General features: G+C 40.4%; 1 protein-coding gene across 1 annotated transcript in view; it reads left to right on the forward strand.

The window, feature by feature from the left end:
• The window catches only part of SYT17 (synaptotagmin 17), an 88,696-nt gene that overhangs the window by 43,901 nt on the left and 25,931 nt on the right, over positions 1 to 18,864 (forward strand). Inside the window, exons 7-8 of the mRNA XM_044679071.1 lie at positions 9 to 55; positions 2,058 to 2,216. Of these exons, the coding sequence (XP_044535006.1) occupies positions 9 to 55; positions 2,058 to 2,216 (206 nt within the window). The remainder of the gene's footprint in view (positions 1 to 8; positions 56 to 2,057; positions 2,217 to 18,864) is intronic.

The raw sequence follows: 18,864 nt of genomic DNA on the forward strand, positions 1-18,864 counted from the left end.
TTCTACAGAAGGGCAAGGGCTAAGCAAATGGTGGTTACATTACTTGCCCAGGGTTACACAGCTATAAAGTATCTGAGACCACATTTGAACCCAGATCTTCCTGACTCCAGGCCTGGTGCTTTATCTATTCTGCCACCTAGCTGCCCCTAGGAAAGTTTTGCAAAGATTCAGGAAGAATGATGAGGCAAGGAAATGAGTCCAGAAACTTTTTGTTGTTTAATCTTTGCATCTAGCAAGGCAATAATAATATATTCATGTTATGTTAATATATTAATACTATTATATTATTTAGTTAATTGTTCCTAAATCTTGATTGTTTAAACATTAAAATATATGAATAAGTAACAACTATATTAAAACAAAATATTAATAAAAAACAAGAAAAACAATGAGACAATAAGTGTTTATAAAAATGTTGAATGGTGGAGAAAAAATTATTTTCAGACTTGTTTATAAAAGTTAGTGAATACTGTCTTGGACCCAACTAGAGACCTATGGGTAGAAATTTGTCTGAGGCCACATTTGACTTTATGAAGGAAGGAAACAAATGTTTATTAAGCACCTACTAAGTGTCAGGCCTGGTGCTATACAAAAATTATCTCTTTTGATACAGAAATCTTGGGAGGTAGGTCCTTTAATCATCTCCATTTGATAATTAGGAAACTAAGGTAAGCAGAGGTTAAACAACTTGTCCAGGGTCACAGAAACAGGGTCACAGCGCTTTGGCTCCAATACCCATATAATTTTGTAGATTCATCTTCTAAAGGAATAGCAATTGTTTCTTCCTTTGTATTTGTACCTCCATCCACTAGCATGGTGCCTGGCACATGTTGTTGTTCCGTCATTTCAGTTATATTCAATTCTTGGTGACCCCATTTGGAGTTTTCTTAACCAAGAGCCTGGGGTGGTTTGCCATTTCCTTCTCCAGTTCATTTTACAGGTAAGGAAACAGAGGCCAACAGAGTGAAGTGATTTGCTTAGGATTACACAACTAGGAAGGTTCTGAGGTGAGATTTGAACTCAGGAAGATGAGTCTTCCTGGCTCTAGGTCCAGCATTCTGTTCACTAAGCCATCTAGCTATAAATGCCTAGAACATAGGCACTTAATAAATGTTTGTGGATTTATGTCTCAAAATATTATTCTTGCAATTTAGGAATAATGATAACAGGTCAAACCCAGGAAATATGAACAATAAATACCATCATGATCATTATCGGAATTTATCTAGAACTTTCTAGTTTATAGATCTATCATTATCATTAATAATGATGATGATGATTTATGTAGTTCTTTATCTATGTAGTTCTTTAAAATTTATAAGCTATCTCCTTTAATTCTGTGATCCTTACCAACAATCCCATTAGGAAAGGGCACATGAGTTTTATGATCTCCATTTTATAGTTTTGTAAACTGAACCTCAGAAATCACTTATACAATCTTAGATTTGGAGTTGGGAGGGACCTTAGAAGCCATCTAGTCCAGTCTCTTCTCTTTTTAGATGAGGAAACTAAGACCCAGAAAGTAAATAATTTACTTGAAGACACAGATAACAAGTAAGAGAACTGAAGTTCATTTGAATCCCAGTCCTCTGATTCCCTATCTAATATTATTTCCATGGCACCAGGAAACTGTGGAAAAAATTGATGCTACTTAAATTTAAACCCACTTCCTCTATCCCTAAATCCACAGCTCTTTTTATTTTCAATCAAAACCTTTATCTTCTGTCTTAGAATCAATGCTAAATATTACTAAGAAGAAGGGAAAGAACTAAGCTCTGTTCGCCTCAGTTTCCTCATCTGGAAAATGAGCTAGATAAGGAAATGGCAAACCATTTCAATACCTTTGCCAAGAAAACACCAAATGAGATCACAAAGAGTAGGACATGACTGAAATGACTGAACAACAATTATTAAGCACCACTGTGCTGAGTGCTTTGACATTATTATCTTGGACTCTTATTTCTCCTTTCCTCCTTTATAAAATAAGAGAACTTGGGCTAATGGATCTCCAAGGACCCCTATAACTTTGACATACAGTGCCTCTGTACCTCTCTCCCCAGACCCCTTTGTAAAGATCCAGCTGGTTCATGGACTCAAACTGGTGAAGTCCAAGAAGACTTCCTTTATGAGAGGAACAATCGATCCTTTCTACAATGAGTCTTTCAGTTTCAAGGTCCCACAAGAAGAGCTTGAAAATGCCAGCCTAGTATTTACTGGTAGGTATCTTTTATCTTGAACTCTGCTTGATTCCTAGATCCCCATTTTCACCTTTGCCCTTGCTCAGGGATAGTGTCCACGGGGTGGGTGGGTGGGCGGGCGGGCAATTAGCTTCTTGGAGAAGATAATAGGATCATAACTTTTGAGCCCAGAGAGACATCAGGAATTGTCCAGCCCAACCCACCTATTTTATAGATGAGGAAAACAGGTTTATTTATTTGCCTGAAATTGCATAAATAGTGGGCATCTGAAATGGGATTTGAACTCAAAGCCTCTGAGTCCAGAGCTAGTATCTTTTCCACTGTACCATGTGTGATGGGACTTGGCATATAAAGACTTGCTTCTATATGAGAGCAACCTCAAAAATCCTGATCTGTCTTACTATCCAGAGGAAAGACATTTTGGCATGTCATCATTTTCCCATGATGCCGAAGTAGAATATTACAACTTCTATAGCAAACTGTTCTAGCTATATGACCCTGGCCAAGTCACTTAATCCCTATTGCCTAGCCCTTATCTCTCTTCTACCTTAGAACCAATACATAGTGTTGATTCTAAGTCTGAAGGTAAAGGTTTTATGGAAGGAAGGAAGGAAAGAAAGAAAGAAAGAAAGAAAGAAAGAAAGAAAGAAAGAAAGAAAGAAAGAAAGAAAGAAAGAAAGAAAGAAAGAGGAAGGAGGGAGGGAGGGAGGGAGGGAAGGAAGGAAGGAAGGAAGGAAGGAAGGAAGGGAGGAAGGAAGGAAGAGAAGGAAGGAAGAGAAGGAGGGAAGAAGGAAGGGAGGGAGGGATGGATGGAGGAGAAAGAAAATTGTTAGAAAATACTGACATAGTAGTGTCAAACAACTACAACAATGGGGGAAAGACCTGAATTTAATGTAAAGGAAAACTTAGTAGTCATTTAGTCCAACCTCATCATTTTAAAGATAAGAGTAATGAGGTCCAGACATTTGCCTAAGGTCACACAGACAGTGGCAGGATCAGAACCCAGGTCCTCTGATTCCTAGTTTTGTGCCCTTTATACTGAGCCATGATATCTTGACTGTAATCTTGGATGAGTCATCCAACCTCTGACACCTCTGTTTCCTCATCTGTAAAATAGATCTACCTTACAGGGTTATTATGAGAATCAAGAAGACCATGTGTGTAACCTGCAAAATGCTAAGGAGGATGAATATTAGCTGATGCTGCCATTGTCACTACTTATTTATGGGAATATCAGCATGCACTTAGCCCTGGATTTGTTGTTGTTCAGACATTTCAGTTGTGTCTAATTCTTTGTGACCCCATTAGGGTTTTCTTGGCAAAGATACTGGTGTGGTTTGTCATTTCCTTCTCCAGTTCATTTTACAGTTGAGGAAAATGAAATAGACAGGGGTAAGTGATTTGCCTAGGATCACATAGCTAGTAAGTGTCTAAATCTGGATTTGAACTCAGATATTCCTGACTCAAGGCTAGGTACTCTATCCACTGCACCACCTACTGCCACAGGACAGCCCCAGGACACCCTTCTTAAAAGCCAGGGATAATCTGTAGGACTCCAGTGCTCCTATGTACTGTCTTATGCCTATTTTGAAGCCATCTTGCTTAAGAAGAGGCAAATAGATGATACAGTGGATATAAACCTGGACCTGGAGTAAGAAGACCTGAGTTCAAATTCAGTCCCAGATACTCACCAGCTGTGTGATTCTGGGCAAATCACTTACTCCTATTTACCTCAGTTTCCTCATCTGTAAAGTGAGCTGGAGAAGGAAATGGCAAACCACTCCAGTATCTTTGCTGTGTGGTCCTGGGCAAATCACTTGATCTGTGTTTGCCACAGTTTCCTCAGCTATAAAATGGGACCATAATAATAGTACCTCTCTTCTAGGGCTGTCATGAGGATGAAATGAATTGATATTTGTAAAGTGCTTACTACATTGCCTGGTTACATAGTGGGAGTTTAATAATTGCTGATTTCCTGTCTTCTAAGTTGGGCCAGGCTTGAAAAGGAACTAAGCCACGAGATCAAAGCTATCTACTTTTTATTTGTCCAAATAAGCTTCTTTTAAAATATATTTGTCCTTTAAATGATCTTATTGAAGATGGTACTTCATCAGTAGTGTTTATAAGATATAACTTGCTTGTACTTACAAGTCTATTTATCATGTATTTAATTTCAGTTGCTATTCAGTGTTTCTCTTCCCCTGTATGATCTTTATATGTTCATCTGTGCCAATTTTTAGAAAAATAAGTCTGAAAGATCTCCTAGGGCAACAGTCAACTCTTCAGATTAACTCAATCAATTATGAACAACTGCCATTCCAGAGCCTACCTAAATAAGATCTTAATTGTTTAAAAATTTGTATTTATATTGTTTATTTTTACATCACCTCCATTTCCAAATATCTTCTATCATCGAGTCAATTCTTATAACAAAATATTTAAAAAAAAATCGGTTCCAGAAAACTAACCATTTCCATTTCCAAATACTTCCAATTCATTGAGTCATCTCTTATAATAAAATATAAAAAGAAAAAGAAAAAAAGGAAATCAATTCAACAAAACTAACTCATCCACTGAATTTGATAGTATTATTTGCCATATTCCATACCCACAATCCTCCACTTCTCCAATGAAGGAAGGAAATGGAATTTCAATAAAATATTTGTAAAAATGAAAGGGTTAATAAACACAGTAGGTCCTGGGTTCAAATCTGGACTTGAATGCTTCCTAGCTATTTAACCTTGGGCAAGTCAAGTTATTCCAGTTGCCTAGTCCTTATCACTCTTCTGCCCTACATTCAATTCTTAATAAAAGTAAGGGTTTGAAAAAAAATGATAGGGGTTAGGCTAAGTTATCTCTAGGATACCTTCTTGCTTAGAATCCCATTGACCCATTATGAATCATGGCTACTGAGTATTTAAATAGAGAGAACATAAATGAAAGCAACTAGGTGTTACAGTGCCAGGCCTGAAGTGTTATAAAGAAAGGTGTCCTAGGGAGATATGGCTATAGCTGAGGTGGAACTATCTTTGTCTTCTCCCTAGGTGCTGGTGCTGGGGGAACACCTACGCAATCACCCTTGCTAGATGTTTTAATTTCCCCTTCTAGAAAACAGTTGCCCAGGGAAGGACCCTGAAAGGTTAGGTGGATGGGTAACCCTTTCAGGACCCACCTAGGGTTGGATCAATTATTAATATTGGGCTCTGATTATTCGTGGATCACGTTGTTCATCTGACTGCGTTTGTTCCCTCCCCAAGGGTCGTGACATAATGACCACTCAGGAAGGTACTTATTAAATACTTTATCTATGATCTTAATTAGGGAAAGGATAATCAGGATACAGATTGGGGATTGGAGATCCTATCAATCTAATATCTATAATCACTCAGGGCTAGAAGCTAATGTCTCAGTAAAGCTGGAGCTGTTGTTCTTCACAGCCCTTCTGGTTCAGCTTGGCCACTGCCAAACCAGAGAAGTGACAGCCCTTGCTGCAGCTGTGTTGGTGATTTTCTCTCAGCTTTCTTATTATCAGTTTGGTGATGTGTTAGCCTTGACAGTTTTCAGGTATTATTTAAACCCTACCACCCTCTTCTTCTCAGACCTCCCTTCCTCCCTTCACTACCCAGGGACCCAGAGACCTAAAGAGCTAGGGACTAAAGTCCAAAGTCAGAGAGAACCTCAATGACCAATGGTCAAAGACCCCTCCCAGATGGCTGTTAGGGGTATTTATACTCTCAGGCCAACTGACTTTTGCCCTTAGCTCATGGCATCTGGGAACATTCCAATCTCTCCAACTGCCTCCCCGTCAATCAAGGTGAGACCAACATTTCTCAGGGTTTGAATATAACAGAAGTCAGGAAGACTCTTCTTCCTGAGATCAAATCCAGCCTCAAACATTTACTAGCTGGGTGACCTGGGCAAGCCACTTAACTCTATTTGTCTCAGTTTCCTCATCTGTCAAATGAGCTGGAAAAGGAAATGGCAAATAGAAAAACCCCAACTGGGGTCACAGTCAAACATGGCTGAAAAACAAGAGTAGGGTGTAAGGATTTTGCCTCGAGAATTGATTTTGCTAGTATATCTTCATCAATTTAGGAACAATTGAGTTACTAGTTTAGCTTCAAACAGAGCGCCTAGCTAGCAAGAACATTTAGTTAAAATTGGGATACTTCTAGAGCAAAGTTTCTTAACCTGAGATCCATAAACTGATTTAAAAAAATATTTAAGCAACTGTATTTTGACATAATTGACTTCATTTATAATTTTTTGTACTTTATTTTTGCATTTAAAAACATTATGGGGAGAGAGTAGGTAGCACATTGGATAGAATGTCAGCCTAGAGTTGGGAAGACCTGGATTCAAATCTGGCCTCGGGTACTTCTTAGCTGTATGACCCTAGGCAAGTCACTTAACCTGATTATCTATCCCTTACTGCTCTTCTGCTTTAGAAATGATACTAAGACAGAAGGTAAGGATTAAAAAAAAAAAAAAGACAACTACCATAAAAACCATTGGATCTATAGGGTTCACTGGACTGCCAAAGGAGTCCATGACACACACAAAAATATTATAAACTCCTTTTGAGCTTCCTAGCCAATCATGTTTCCTGGCTGTGGCACAGGTGAGTTCCTTTCTGGCTATGCTTGATGACCTCTAGTGGGGATATCACCTTAACTATGTGTCTTTTTCTGTCCACATCCTCCCCTGGTTCCATCCACTGGTCACACAATGGGTGATGTGAATTCCCTCCACATTGGTAAAAGAAGCCTTCTTTGAGCAGTCAAGGTTTACCTATGATGGGTGATAGAGAAGCTTCTCAAATTCCTGGGACAAATCCAAGATATGTTATGTATGGATTATGGACTGGGAAAAATCGAGTGAATTAAAGGGTATGTGGGCAAATCTGCATTTCTACTAGACCCAAACCCACAGAATTCTGGGACTTTTTATTCTTAAATAACAGAAACAGCTGTCACCTCCTGTCTGAAATACTGAAACCCGACCCATTATTTTGTTTCCAAACATTTCATCACAAAAGTGAGGTTGAGCAGTAATTTAAATTTTTGCACAGAGATTCCTCGGTAAAAGACTGTAATTAAGCTCTGGCTGGTATTCCTGGCTTCCTGAACATTTCCTTTCATGTGTGAAGATGATTCCTTTTCCTGTAATTTTCAGTCAGGTGATTTCTATAGCTAGAGTGAAAAGAAGGTAGGGAGAGAAAAAAAAATTTTCAGCACCTAAAATATCAAACTCTCAGCCCAGAAACCATGAGGGAAATTCAGTGAAGCTTCATTGTATCAAAAAAAAAATTGAAGGCATGAATTGAGGTTGCTGGGTTATTACTGGTAAGTAGGTAAAAAGAATGAAATTTGAGTTAATTAGAGGTAAAATCATCCAGAGGAAATACCTAGCAATGAATGCCGTTGTCACACAATGGAGTTACTTCAAGATCTGAAGTCACTCAAACTATCTCAAAGTGTAAGACATGATTTCCAGGGGACAGCTGGTTCTGGGTTCATATCTGGCCTCAAATATTTCCTAGTTATGTGACCTTGGACAAGTCACTTGATCCTCTGTTGCCTAGCTCTTACCACTTTTCTGCCTTAGAATCAATATTTTAGAATCACTATTGATTCTAAGGTAGGAGATAAAGGTTTAAAAAAATGAGACTTGATTTTCAGACCTGAATATTCTCCCTACTCTTAACATCTATGGATCTCAGTTTCCTTATTTTCAAAATAATTCCTGTACCAAACAAATGAGATAATATATCCACTCTACTTGGTCCTGGGGATCCAAAAGACAAAAATTAAACATCTGTACTGAAGCAGCTTATATACTGACATTTGACTGGAGAAAGGAACGTTTATATATATATAATTGTACACAAAATAAATTCAGGATATTTGGGGGCAGATAGAAGGTGGAGTATTTATGCGGGAGGGTGGTCACTAGCAGCTAAGGAGATCAGGAAAGGCATCACATAGAAAGTGATGCTTGAGCTGAGCTGGAAAGGAAACTGGCGATTTTAAGAGGCAATGATAAGAAGTGTGTGCACTCTGAGCACAGGGGCCAACCTGGGGAAAGACACTAGGACTGGAATGTTGATTGTGTGGGACAATAAGAAGCCAAATCAGCCAGTCTGCAAAGAGTTTATAAAGGTCAGACCTAATTGAGGTTGCCCTGGTGGTTCAGTTTTGGGACTGGAATGACATGAGACATCCATAGACCGTCTAATAACTAACAAAAGAAAATGTACTTAGTCATAGCATGGAAAGGATATTCAGCAAGGTTACAGCATTGAATCAGTTGGTCAAAGCTTCCTTGACTGAGCATTCACTATGGTGATAAAAAGTTGCAAAAGGAAGAGCTTCTGTCTGCACTGGCTTTTGTACTTAGACCATCAGGTCTTAGTTTCCTGGGAACTTCAACTTTTTTCTTAATCTTTTAAAAACACATATTTTAAAATACTTTTTAAAAATCCAAATTTTAATCTTTTAAAAAATCTTTTATTTTTTTTCAATTACATATAAAAACAATTTTTAACATTTGGGATTTTTTAAATTTTGAGTTCCAAATTCTCTCCCTTCCCCCCATTAAGAAGTCAAGCAATTTGATATAGGTTATACATGTGCAGTCTTGCAAAACAGATTTCCAAATTAGTCTTGTAAAAAAAAAACACCCCCATCAAAATAAAGTTAAAAAATTGTTTGCTTCAATCATCATTCAGACCCTATCAGTTCTTTCTCTGGAGGTGGATAGATTTTTTTCATCATAAATCCTTCTGAATCGTTTTGGATCTTTGTATTGTTGAGAATGGCTAAGTTGATCATTGTATGGTATTGCTTTTGCTGTGTACAACATTCTCCCAGTTCTGCTCACTTCACTTTGCATCAGTTCATGTAAGTCTTTTCGGTAAGTCTTTCCATGTAAGTCTTTTTCTGAAAAGAACTTCAAGGTGATGGTTATGTAAGTAGAGAGAAGGGGATGCAAGAGACATTGTTGGGCTAGAAATTATATGAAATTTGGAAGTTGATTGGATATATGGAGTAAGGAGGAGTAGAAGTCAGAGATGACATGTGAGATTGCCAATATGGATAACTAGAATGATGGTGACACCTTTAAAAGAAATAGAGGGACAGTTGGCTGGTTTGGTGGATAGAGAGTCAAGCCTTGAGAACAGGAGGTCCTGGATTCAAATGTGTCCTCAGACACTTCCCAGCTCTGTGACCCTGGGCAAGTCACTTAACCCTAATTGCCTAGCCCTTACTGCTCTTCTGCCTTGGAATGAATACTTAATATCAATTCTAAAACAGAAGGTAAGGGTTTAAAAAAAGAGAGAAATTCAGAAGTGGAAAAAGATAATGAGCTTTGATCTAGATGTGTTAAATTCGAGATGCCTATGGGAATTTGATTCTAAATAACCAATAGGCAGTTGGTGATGCAGGATTGGAGCTCAGGAATATATAGTTCTGGGAGCCATCTGTATAGAGATGATAATTGAACCCATGGGAACTTTCAAGATCCCCAAGTGAGAGAATACTAGGAGAGGGTTTGTGACAGCTTGAGGGTACATCCACAGTTAGGGGCTAGGATATGGATGATGATCAAGCAAAGGAAACTGAGAAGAAGCAGTCAGTAAGGCCCCATTACTTTGCATTTCAACAAGAATTTTGCATCAATCTCTCTGGACCTCATAGACTTCTCATGCTAAGCAGAGCATTCAGAGGTCTCTCAGACATCTGCAGAGGGAGCAAAGAAGGCCACTTGCTCTGTTTTCTTTTATTACTTGGCCTTCTGCAGCAGCAGAACTAAATTGGTTAATTAGATTTGCTGGTAAGACAAGATACAAAAACAAGAAAGAATCAAGGTAACCACAAGGAAGGAAGGGGGGAGGCAGGGAATAAGAAGCTACTAGCAGCAGCAGCTGCCATGGTCTGGAAGGAAGACTGGAAGGGTTGAGTGGGTCAAGAAGGGAGAGAAGGCATACCAAATGGACAGAGTAGCTATAAACCGAATGGAGTATGGAAGAAGAGAGCAGGGAGGAGAAAGGAGTGGGAGCATGAAAAAGAGAGTGAGTGGGTTGCAAGAGCATCTGTGTAGCCCAAGACAGAGACCCAAGTCTTGAAGGAAGAGTCATATGAGTTGAAGTGGAGCAAGGAGGGGGAGGAGGTATACCAGGTGGGCCACAGGGGTAGCTGTATAATTGTGTCCTAAAAGGGAGGCATAGGGCTTGAGTAGGGGCATGGAAGAAGAGAGTGGGTAGGCTGTAGTATCATTTATGTCCTAGGAGGGAGGCATAGGGGAGAAATAGTTCATGGAGACAAGAAGGCACTAGTGAAGTTGGGAGAGAGGAGAGTTGGGAGTAGGTAGGGATTAGCCAGAGCTATGACCTGAGAGGAAGCTATTGTTTAGTGGATCATTGGAGCAAGGAGAAGAAAAGGGGAGCATAAAGGCTGAGTGGGATAGGGAGGGAGGGAAGGAGGCAGTATATGGACAGTAGCAACAGAAGCTGTAACTTGGGAAGAAGACAACAGGGATTGGGTAGGTAGGAGCCACAGTGGTTGAGTGGGGGCATGGAGCTGACTTTAATCATTTCTAGGATTTAAGATTAAAAAAAAATAAAAAAGGAATGAATACCCAAGCCTAGTATATTATGGAGGAATAAAGACCCATTGGAAGTCAAAGGAGATGTGTTTAAAACTCACTGCTTTGCCGTAGGAAGGTGCAGCCTCTATGTCACCATCTACACCAGTGATTCCCAAAGTGGGCGCCACTGCCCCCTAGTGGGTGCTGCAGTGATCCAGGGGGGCCGTGATGGCCACAGGTGCATTTATCTTTCCTATTAATTGCTATTAAAATAAAAAAATTAATTTCCAGGGGCGCTAAGTAATATTTTTTCTGGAAAGGGGGCAGTAGGCCAAAAAAGTTTGACATGTGATCCACTGATCTACACCATCCATTGTATCCATGGTATCCATGAGTGGTGACTCAGCATTTGAGGTGAGATGAACATCATACTCATCATCTTCATCTTTTATCTTAGGCAGTAGGTCCACTTCTTCATTCTCTGCTTCTACTTCTTCAATGGTTTCAGTTGTCCCCTGGGGACAATATAGTATGGTATACTGGGTGGGCTCACTGTTGGGAAAAAGAAAAGGTGCAAAAATACTTTGGATTAACATGGTGATTGCTCCCAAAATTCTACTGATTTGAAGAAAAGATACTAAAACTCCTTTTAAAAAGAGCACAGCACTTTCCTAAATAAGTATCACTCTATATCCTTTAAATATCCTGTCAAGTCCTGCATGTTAGAAAATGCACACAGCAGGGCTGTCTCCCAAAATAAAAATAAAAAACCCATTGGATAGAAAGATATTTGTTTGTTTGTTTGTTTTTTTGCATGATGTTAGAGTACTTTTTTGGAGCTGTGAATTCTGAAGTATGAAGGAGCAACCTCAGTCACATCCTATTCTTTCCCTCCATCTCCAACCTTCACCAGGATATCCTTATGGTTTCACCTTTTTCATTCCTTTAACTTTCTTAATATACTTCAATTTGTCAAGCATTTTATATGTACTAAGCTCTAGAGATGCAAAGAGAGAGATGTTACAAGTGCTGATATTATGGAGTCTAAGGGGGGAAAGATGTATATACAAATAGCATTTCTGGTGTGAGGGCTTGCTGAACCCTTTCCAGGGCTGTTCAAACACTTTGGCGTCTACCTGTCACCTAATTCTCACCTGTGACTCCAAGAATCTGTAGCATGCAGAGCAGCCACACTCTGGTAAAACAATCTTGGCAGGTGAGCTAAACCAGGTTGAGGGTAACTGACAGGTCTCAAACCCAATGGTGATTTAGGGTGATGTCTGCCCCAGGCATGTAAGACTTCCCCCACTGGAATGGGTAGATGAGAATAATTTGTTCAAAGGGCCATGAGGGTGTCTCAACCAGATGCTGTGGATCACTCAGAGCTCAGGCAGACATCTAAGAAGCCACGGACTTCCACTGCATCCTAAATCATCACCAGTTGTCTTGGCTTTTGCCTTGCTACTGGATTTCAGTGACTCTAGAAGACAAGGTTAGTCTCCTGACTTTGTGCCACTCTGTTTCCCTTGACTCCAATTTACTCACGTCAAAACATCACCTTCATGATGTCATTGATCCTTTTCAAAACAAAGGATGAACAACAAGGAAGACAGCAAGAAATTCATAGGAGAGACTCAGGAAAAGTGCTTTGAGAAATATGAGGATAGAGAACTCAAATTCACGTGGGGTACAGAGTTCAGAGAAGCCTTTGGGGAGAAAGTGGTACCAGAACTGGGTCTTGGAAATAAGAAAAGGGCTTTAATAGATTGAGATAAGTAAAGAGGTATGAGTGGGACAGCTGGGTGGTACAGTGAATGGAGTGCCAGGCCTGGAGTCAGAAAAACTCATCTTTATGAGTTCAGTTCCAGCCTCAGATACTTACTAGCTGTGTGAACCTGGGCAAGCCACTTAACTCTGCCTCAGTTTCACCATCTGTAAAAGGAGAAGGAAATGACAAACTACTCCAATATCTTTGCCAAGAAAACCCAAGTGGGGTCACAAAGAGTATGAAGCAACTGAACAATAGGAAGAGGTATGTGTTGTTTTTGAATGCACATGTGTACATGTGTGTAGAGTCCATTACAGAGGCAAGGAAAACAGCATGAGGAAAGCTGTGGATTTTGGAGAGGTTCACATTGGAGCCAGGGAATGGAGAGATCAGTTTGGCTGAATGGTGTGTCATGAAATAATATTGGGAAGGCAGGTTTAGATCCAGATTGTGGAGGACCTTGGTGGTGGCAGGAATGTGAAGCCACTGACAGATTCTGAGTAAATAAGTGGCATGATAATAGCAGTGAATGTATTACGAAGTTTTTTTAGGCAGCAGTATGGAGAATGAAATGTTTGGAAAGGGTAAGTAGTTGGAAGACAGGAGACTAGTTCATAGACTTTTTCTTTTCTATTACATTTTTTTATTAAAATTTTTTTTCCATGATTCTTCTATGATTCGTGTTTTCTCCCTCCCCTCATCCCTCCCCTGTCCCAGAGTTACAAGCAATTCCACTGGGTTATACATATATTTTTATCATTTGAACCCATTTCCATATTATTCATTTTTGCAAAAGAGCAATCCTTTAAAACCAAAACCCCAAATCATATACCCATATAAACGAGTGATAAATCACATGTTTTCTTCTGGATTTCTGCTTCCACAGTTCTTTTTTTTTTTTTTTTAAACCCTTACCTTCTGTCTTGGAGTCAGTACTGAGTATTGGCTCCAAGGCAAAAGAGCGGTAAGGGTAGGCAATGAGGATCAAGTGACTTGCCCAGGGTCACACAGCTGGGAAGTGTCTGAGGTCAAATTTGAACCTACAGCCTCCCGTCTCTAGGCCTGGCTCTCAATCCACTGAGCTACCCAGCTGCCCCCTGCTTCCACAGTTCTTGATATGGATAATATTCTTTCTTATAAGTCCCACAAAATTGTCCTGGATCATCGCATTGCTTTTAATTATTTATTTGTTTAATTTTTATTTAGAATATTTTTCCATGGTTACATGATTCATGATCCCCCTCCCTCACTTTCTCCTCCCCTCCCTCCCAAAGCCAATAAGCAGTTCCATTGGGTTATACATGATTCATTGTTCAAAACCTGTTTCCATGTTATTCATATTTGCAGTAGCATGATCCTTTAACATCAAAACTCTAATCACATCCCTATCGAACTATGTGGTCGATGAGTTCATAGACTATTACAATAGTTGAGAGGAGAAGAAATGATGGCTTAAACTAGAATCATTGAATTGATTTGAGAGGAAGAGATGGATGCAAAAATTATGGAAAATTTACCATTGGGCAACTAAGTGGAATGGTGGGGTGTGGAACTGGAAATATGAGTCTGAGAGTTCAAGGCTGAATGGCTGGGATGTTAGTGGTACCATCAACAAGAGTTAAGTAGTTGTCAGAGAGGAAATGACAAATAAGGTTTTTGTTAAGTATTGGTTCCAAGGCAAAGAGTGGTAAGGACTAGGCAATGAAGTTAAGTTACTTGCCCAGAGTCACAGAGCTAGGAAGTGTCTGAGGCCAGACTTGAACCTAGGACCTCCTTTGTCTAGTCCTGACTCAATACACTGAGCCACCCAGCTGCTGCAATAAATAAGTATGGGGCATGTTGAGTTTGAGGTGTTGGTGTCAATCAGCAAACTTTTAATATATGCCAGGCATCTAGAGTTTAGATTAGGGGATTAGAGTGCCAAGCCTGGACTCAAGAAGACTCATCTTCCTGAATTCAATTAAATCCAACTTCAGATACTTATTAGCTGTGTGAACTTGGGAAAATCACTTATCCTGTTTGCTTCAGTTTCTTTTCTGTAAAATAACTGGAGAAGGAAATGGAAGACCACTCCAATATCTTTGCCAAGAAAACTCCAAATAGGATCAGGAAGAGTAGGCACAACCAAAAAATGGCTAACCACATAGCCCCGATAATCATCAGCATAGAAATGATTATTGAACCTATAGGCACAAGGAGTGCATCAAATAAAGTAACATAGAGTGAGAAAGAAGAGCAGAACCCAGTACAAAACATTAGAGGAAACCCACAATGAATACCACTGGGAAAGTAGAAGAGAAATATTTCACAGGGATCTAGAAACTTATAATTGAAACTCGTGAAAGAGATCATTCCTGCCCATCTTTGTCCCTTAACTCTTTGGAATTTAGGCCAAGCTCAGGAATACTGTAAAAAAATAGAACCTTTATGCTTTCCTTTTTAGTATTCCACCTGAAAGTTTTTAAGGAGTGGGTGGGCATCTCCTTAGGCTAAAAAACTCCTGTTGCTCTTCTAGTCTTCCTCGTGCAAGAAAATGCTTATTTTATTTGGTGTGGATTAAATTCTGAATCAGCGAAATCAGTCAGCCATCATTTATTAGGCAGGAAGTATATGAACTTCTCTTGGCACTGTGTGTGGAAGGGTGGGAGTGAGGTTAGAGACAGCATTACAGAAGGAGAAGTCAGCACTGGAACAGGGTAGTTGGCACAGGATGCTTTCAGGAGACAGTTGAGTTCCAGATGATGGAAAAGGGGTGATTTGGGGAAATGCAACATTTGTTCCAAAGGGCATGGTGGGAAGGGTAAAGGCAGAGGAGGCTAGGAACTGGAGAAGAGTTAGGCTGAGGTATTCTAGAGATGAGAATGTGGGAAGACAAAGCTATGGGGAAGGGAGTTTTGCTCTAGCAAATGAAGATTCTAAGACAGGGATGGGGGTGGGGGTGGAAGTGTCATTTCACCTTTCTTGGTCTTTGCTTTATCTCCTATGGAATGAAGGGGTTGAAAGAGCTGATTTCTAAGGTCCCTTTCAGATGGAAATCCAATGAAACTTCTAGGTCCAGTGATCCAGTGAAGCCAGTGAAGGATTCTTACAGAGGGTGGAATTTAATGACTTCAAATATGTGCTAATGTAAGATGCATTAGGGCCTTTGGTAGGGTTGGAGTCCAGGGAAGGATGTGATTTAATGGCTCACAATACTGTATTCTCTCCTTTCTTATTTTGGCCCCAGTAGCAGGGTACAGTGAGGGAGAGGGAGGGGCAGTGTGGTTCTCTTGCAAGAGTAAAGCCTAGATCTGCAATCTAAAGACCTCAGTTCCATAATGACTCTGCTGCATGGATTCCTAAGTGACCCTAGGTGAGTCATTTCTCTTTGGCCTTTTGTTTCATCAGTTGTAAAAATGAGGACATTGAAGTAGGTCCATTTCTAAGGGCCTTTCCCTCTCTAAATCCCAGACTTATTTAATGTAGGTGTAACAGTCTCTGGAAGGATGTTGTTTAGTTGTATTTCAGTCTTGTCCAACTCTTTTTTTTTTTCTAAAACCCTTACCTTCTGTCTTGGAGTCAATACTGTGTATTGGCTCCAAGGCAGAAGAGTGATAAAGGCTAGGCAATGGGGTCAAGTGACTTGCCCAGGGTCACACAGCTGGGAAATGTCTAAGGCCAGATTTGAACCTAGAACTTCCCATCTCTAGGCCTGACTCTCAATCCACTGAGCTACCCAGCTTCCCCCTTGTCCAACTCTTAATGAATCCATTTAAGGTTTTGTTTTTTTTAATCAGGTATTTTTAAAATTTTTTTTATAAAGATTTTTCCCATGGTTACATAATTCGTGTTCTTGCTCTCCCTCCCTTCCCCCCCCCCCATAGCCTACAGCATTTCCACTTGCTTCTTCATTTGTTATGGATCAAGACCTATTTCCATATTATTGATAGTTATACTAGGGTGGTCGTTTCCAGTCTATATCCCCAATCATGTATGCATCAACCCATGTGTTCAAGCAGTTGTTTTTCTTCTGTGTTTCCTCTCTTGTAGTTCTTCCTCTGAATGTGGGTAGCGTTCTTTTCCATAAATCCCTCCAGATTGTCCTGGGTCATTGCTTTGCTACTAGTACAGAAGTCCATTACATTCAATTTTACCACAGTGTATCAGTCTCTGTGTACAATGTTCTTCTGGTTCTGCCCCTTTTACTCTGCATCAATTCCTGGAGGTCATTCCAGTTCATGTGGAATTCCTCCAGTTCATTATTCCTTTGATTACAATAGTAATTCATCACCAACAGATACCACAATTTGTTCAGCCATTCCCCAATTAAAGGGCATACCCTTGTTTTTCCAGTTTTTTGCCACCACAAAGAGCATGGCTATATTTTTGTACAAGTCTTTTTCCTTATGATCTCTTTGGGGTACAAACCCAGTAGTGGTATGGCTGGATCAAAGGGCAGGCAATCTTTTAGTGCTCTTTGGGCATGGATCCAAATTGCCATCCAGAGTGGTTGGATCAATTCATAACTCCACCAGCAATGCTTTAATGTCCCAATTTTGCCACATCCCCATTTGAGATTTTTTTTGGCAAAGATACTGGAGTGGTTCGCCATTTCCTTTTCTAGCTCATTTTACAGATGAGGAAACTGAGGCAAAAATTTGCCCAGGGTTGCCCAGCTGGTAAGTGTCTAATGTTAGATACTAGAGTGGTTTGCCATTTCCTTCCCCAGCTCACTTTATAGATGAGGAAATTGAGGCAAACATGGTTAAGTGATTTGCCTAATGTAGTAATTAGAATCTTGAACCCTTGGACTATGTTCCCCACAATTCCCTTTCCCTTTCGTGTACCTGCTCTTTATGTTGTTTGCATATAGTTTCGGTTGCTCCTCCCTCTTGCTCTCTTCTTCCACATGAGTGGTTTAGGGGGGCTCCCTCTAGTTTTAATAATAAACTTTATAAATATTGAACTTGGAGATATTGGATATTAATTTTAAAATCTACACCAGGGTCACCCAGCGTGTAAGTGTCTGATGCCAGATACTGGAATGGTTTGCCATTTCCTTCCCCAGCTCACTTTACAGATGAGGAAATTGAGGCAAACAGGGTTAAGTGATTTGCCCAGGATCACACCACTAAGTAGGTATCTGATACCAGATTTGAACTCAGGAAAATGAGTCTTCCTGACTTTAGGCTCCAGTGTTCTATCTACTGCACAACCCAGTTGCCAGGAAAGATGTTGGCTGACCATAAAGACCCTGGGATTAGTGGCAACCAGTACCTTGCCAGAGGTTGTTATATACAGATAGGAACTCCTGACCATCTAGTCCAGCACCCCTCATTTTTCAGGAAGAAAACTGAAATCCAGAGAGGTAAAATGATTTGTCTTAGGTTCTCAAATTAGTTTACAGCAGTAACTGTGGTTCAGTCATTTCAGTTGTGTCTGGCTCTTTGTGACCCCATTCAGGGTTTTCTTGGCAAAGATACTGGTGTGGTTTGCCATTTCCTTCTCCAGCTCATTTGACAGATGAGGAAACTCCAAACAGGGTTAGATGACTTCCGTAGGGTCACACAGCTAGGAAGTGTTTAAAGCCAGATTTGAACTCAGGAAGACGAGTGTTCTTGACTCTAGGCTCAGCCCTCAGTCGACTGCTCCCCTAGCTGCCCGGTATGCTGCACATTTGGATTCACACAGAATTCTACGCAGCACCCCTGCCCCAAACAGTACCGGGTTGCTAAAGCAGAAGGAAGCCACCCAGGAGTAAAGACTGGACCAGAGATAGTTCTGAAGTGCTTAAGCCTCACAGGGACCCTCAAACCTTTCCTCAAAATGGCTCCATGAGACCACCAGAAACTTCAAAAGGTGGAAAGCATCAATCTGATTTTAACAGATGCTTTGGGTTAAAATTGGCAATGCAGAGTCCCTTTGAGCTTTCGGAGAGCCCCAGCCAACTGCCTGCTGCTTCTCCAGGGCTTTTCTTTCCCTCTGAACATCTGATTCCTGATTTCAATGGATTTGAACCAGAGGATGTGTTGGGAAGGCTTCCCCCTGGGGGATACAGGTGGAAAGTTAAGGATTTGTTAAATGCGTGCCCTGCAGGCAGCATTTAAATGGGAAAAAAATAGAACCAAAGACAGCCTTTTAAGTCTGGCTAAAGGGGAAACAGCCTGTAGCTCTGGCTGCCCACGTCACTGCTTGTCCTACAGTTGGTTCCAGATGAAGGCCGCAGCTGAGATGTCATCAGTTGGGAACAAAACAGTCGCCTGGAAGCATCTTCTCTTACCTTCTGGCTGTCACCCTGCCAGACTTGAATCCACACAAGCAGGGCAGCTG

Source organism: Gracilinanus agilis, chromosome 1 (genome assembly GCF_016433145.1).
Source record: "Gracilinanus agilis isolate LMUSP501 chromosome 1, AgileGrace, whole genome shotgun sequence".
NCBI classification, from domain to species: domain Eukaryota; kingdom Metazoa; phylum Chordata; class Mammalia; order Didelphimorphia; family Didelphidae; genus Gracilinanus; species Gracilinanus agilis.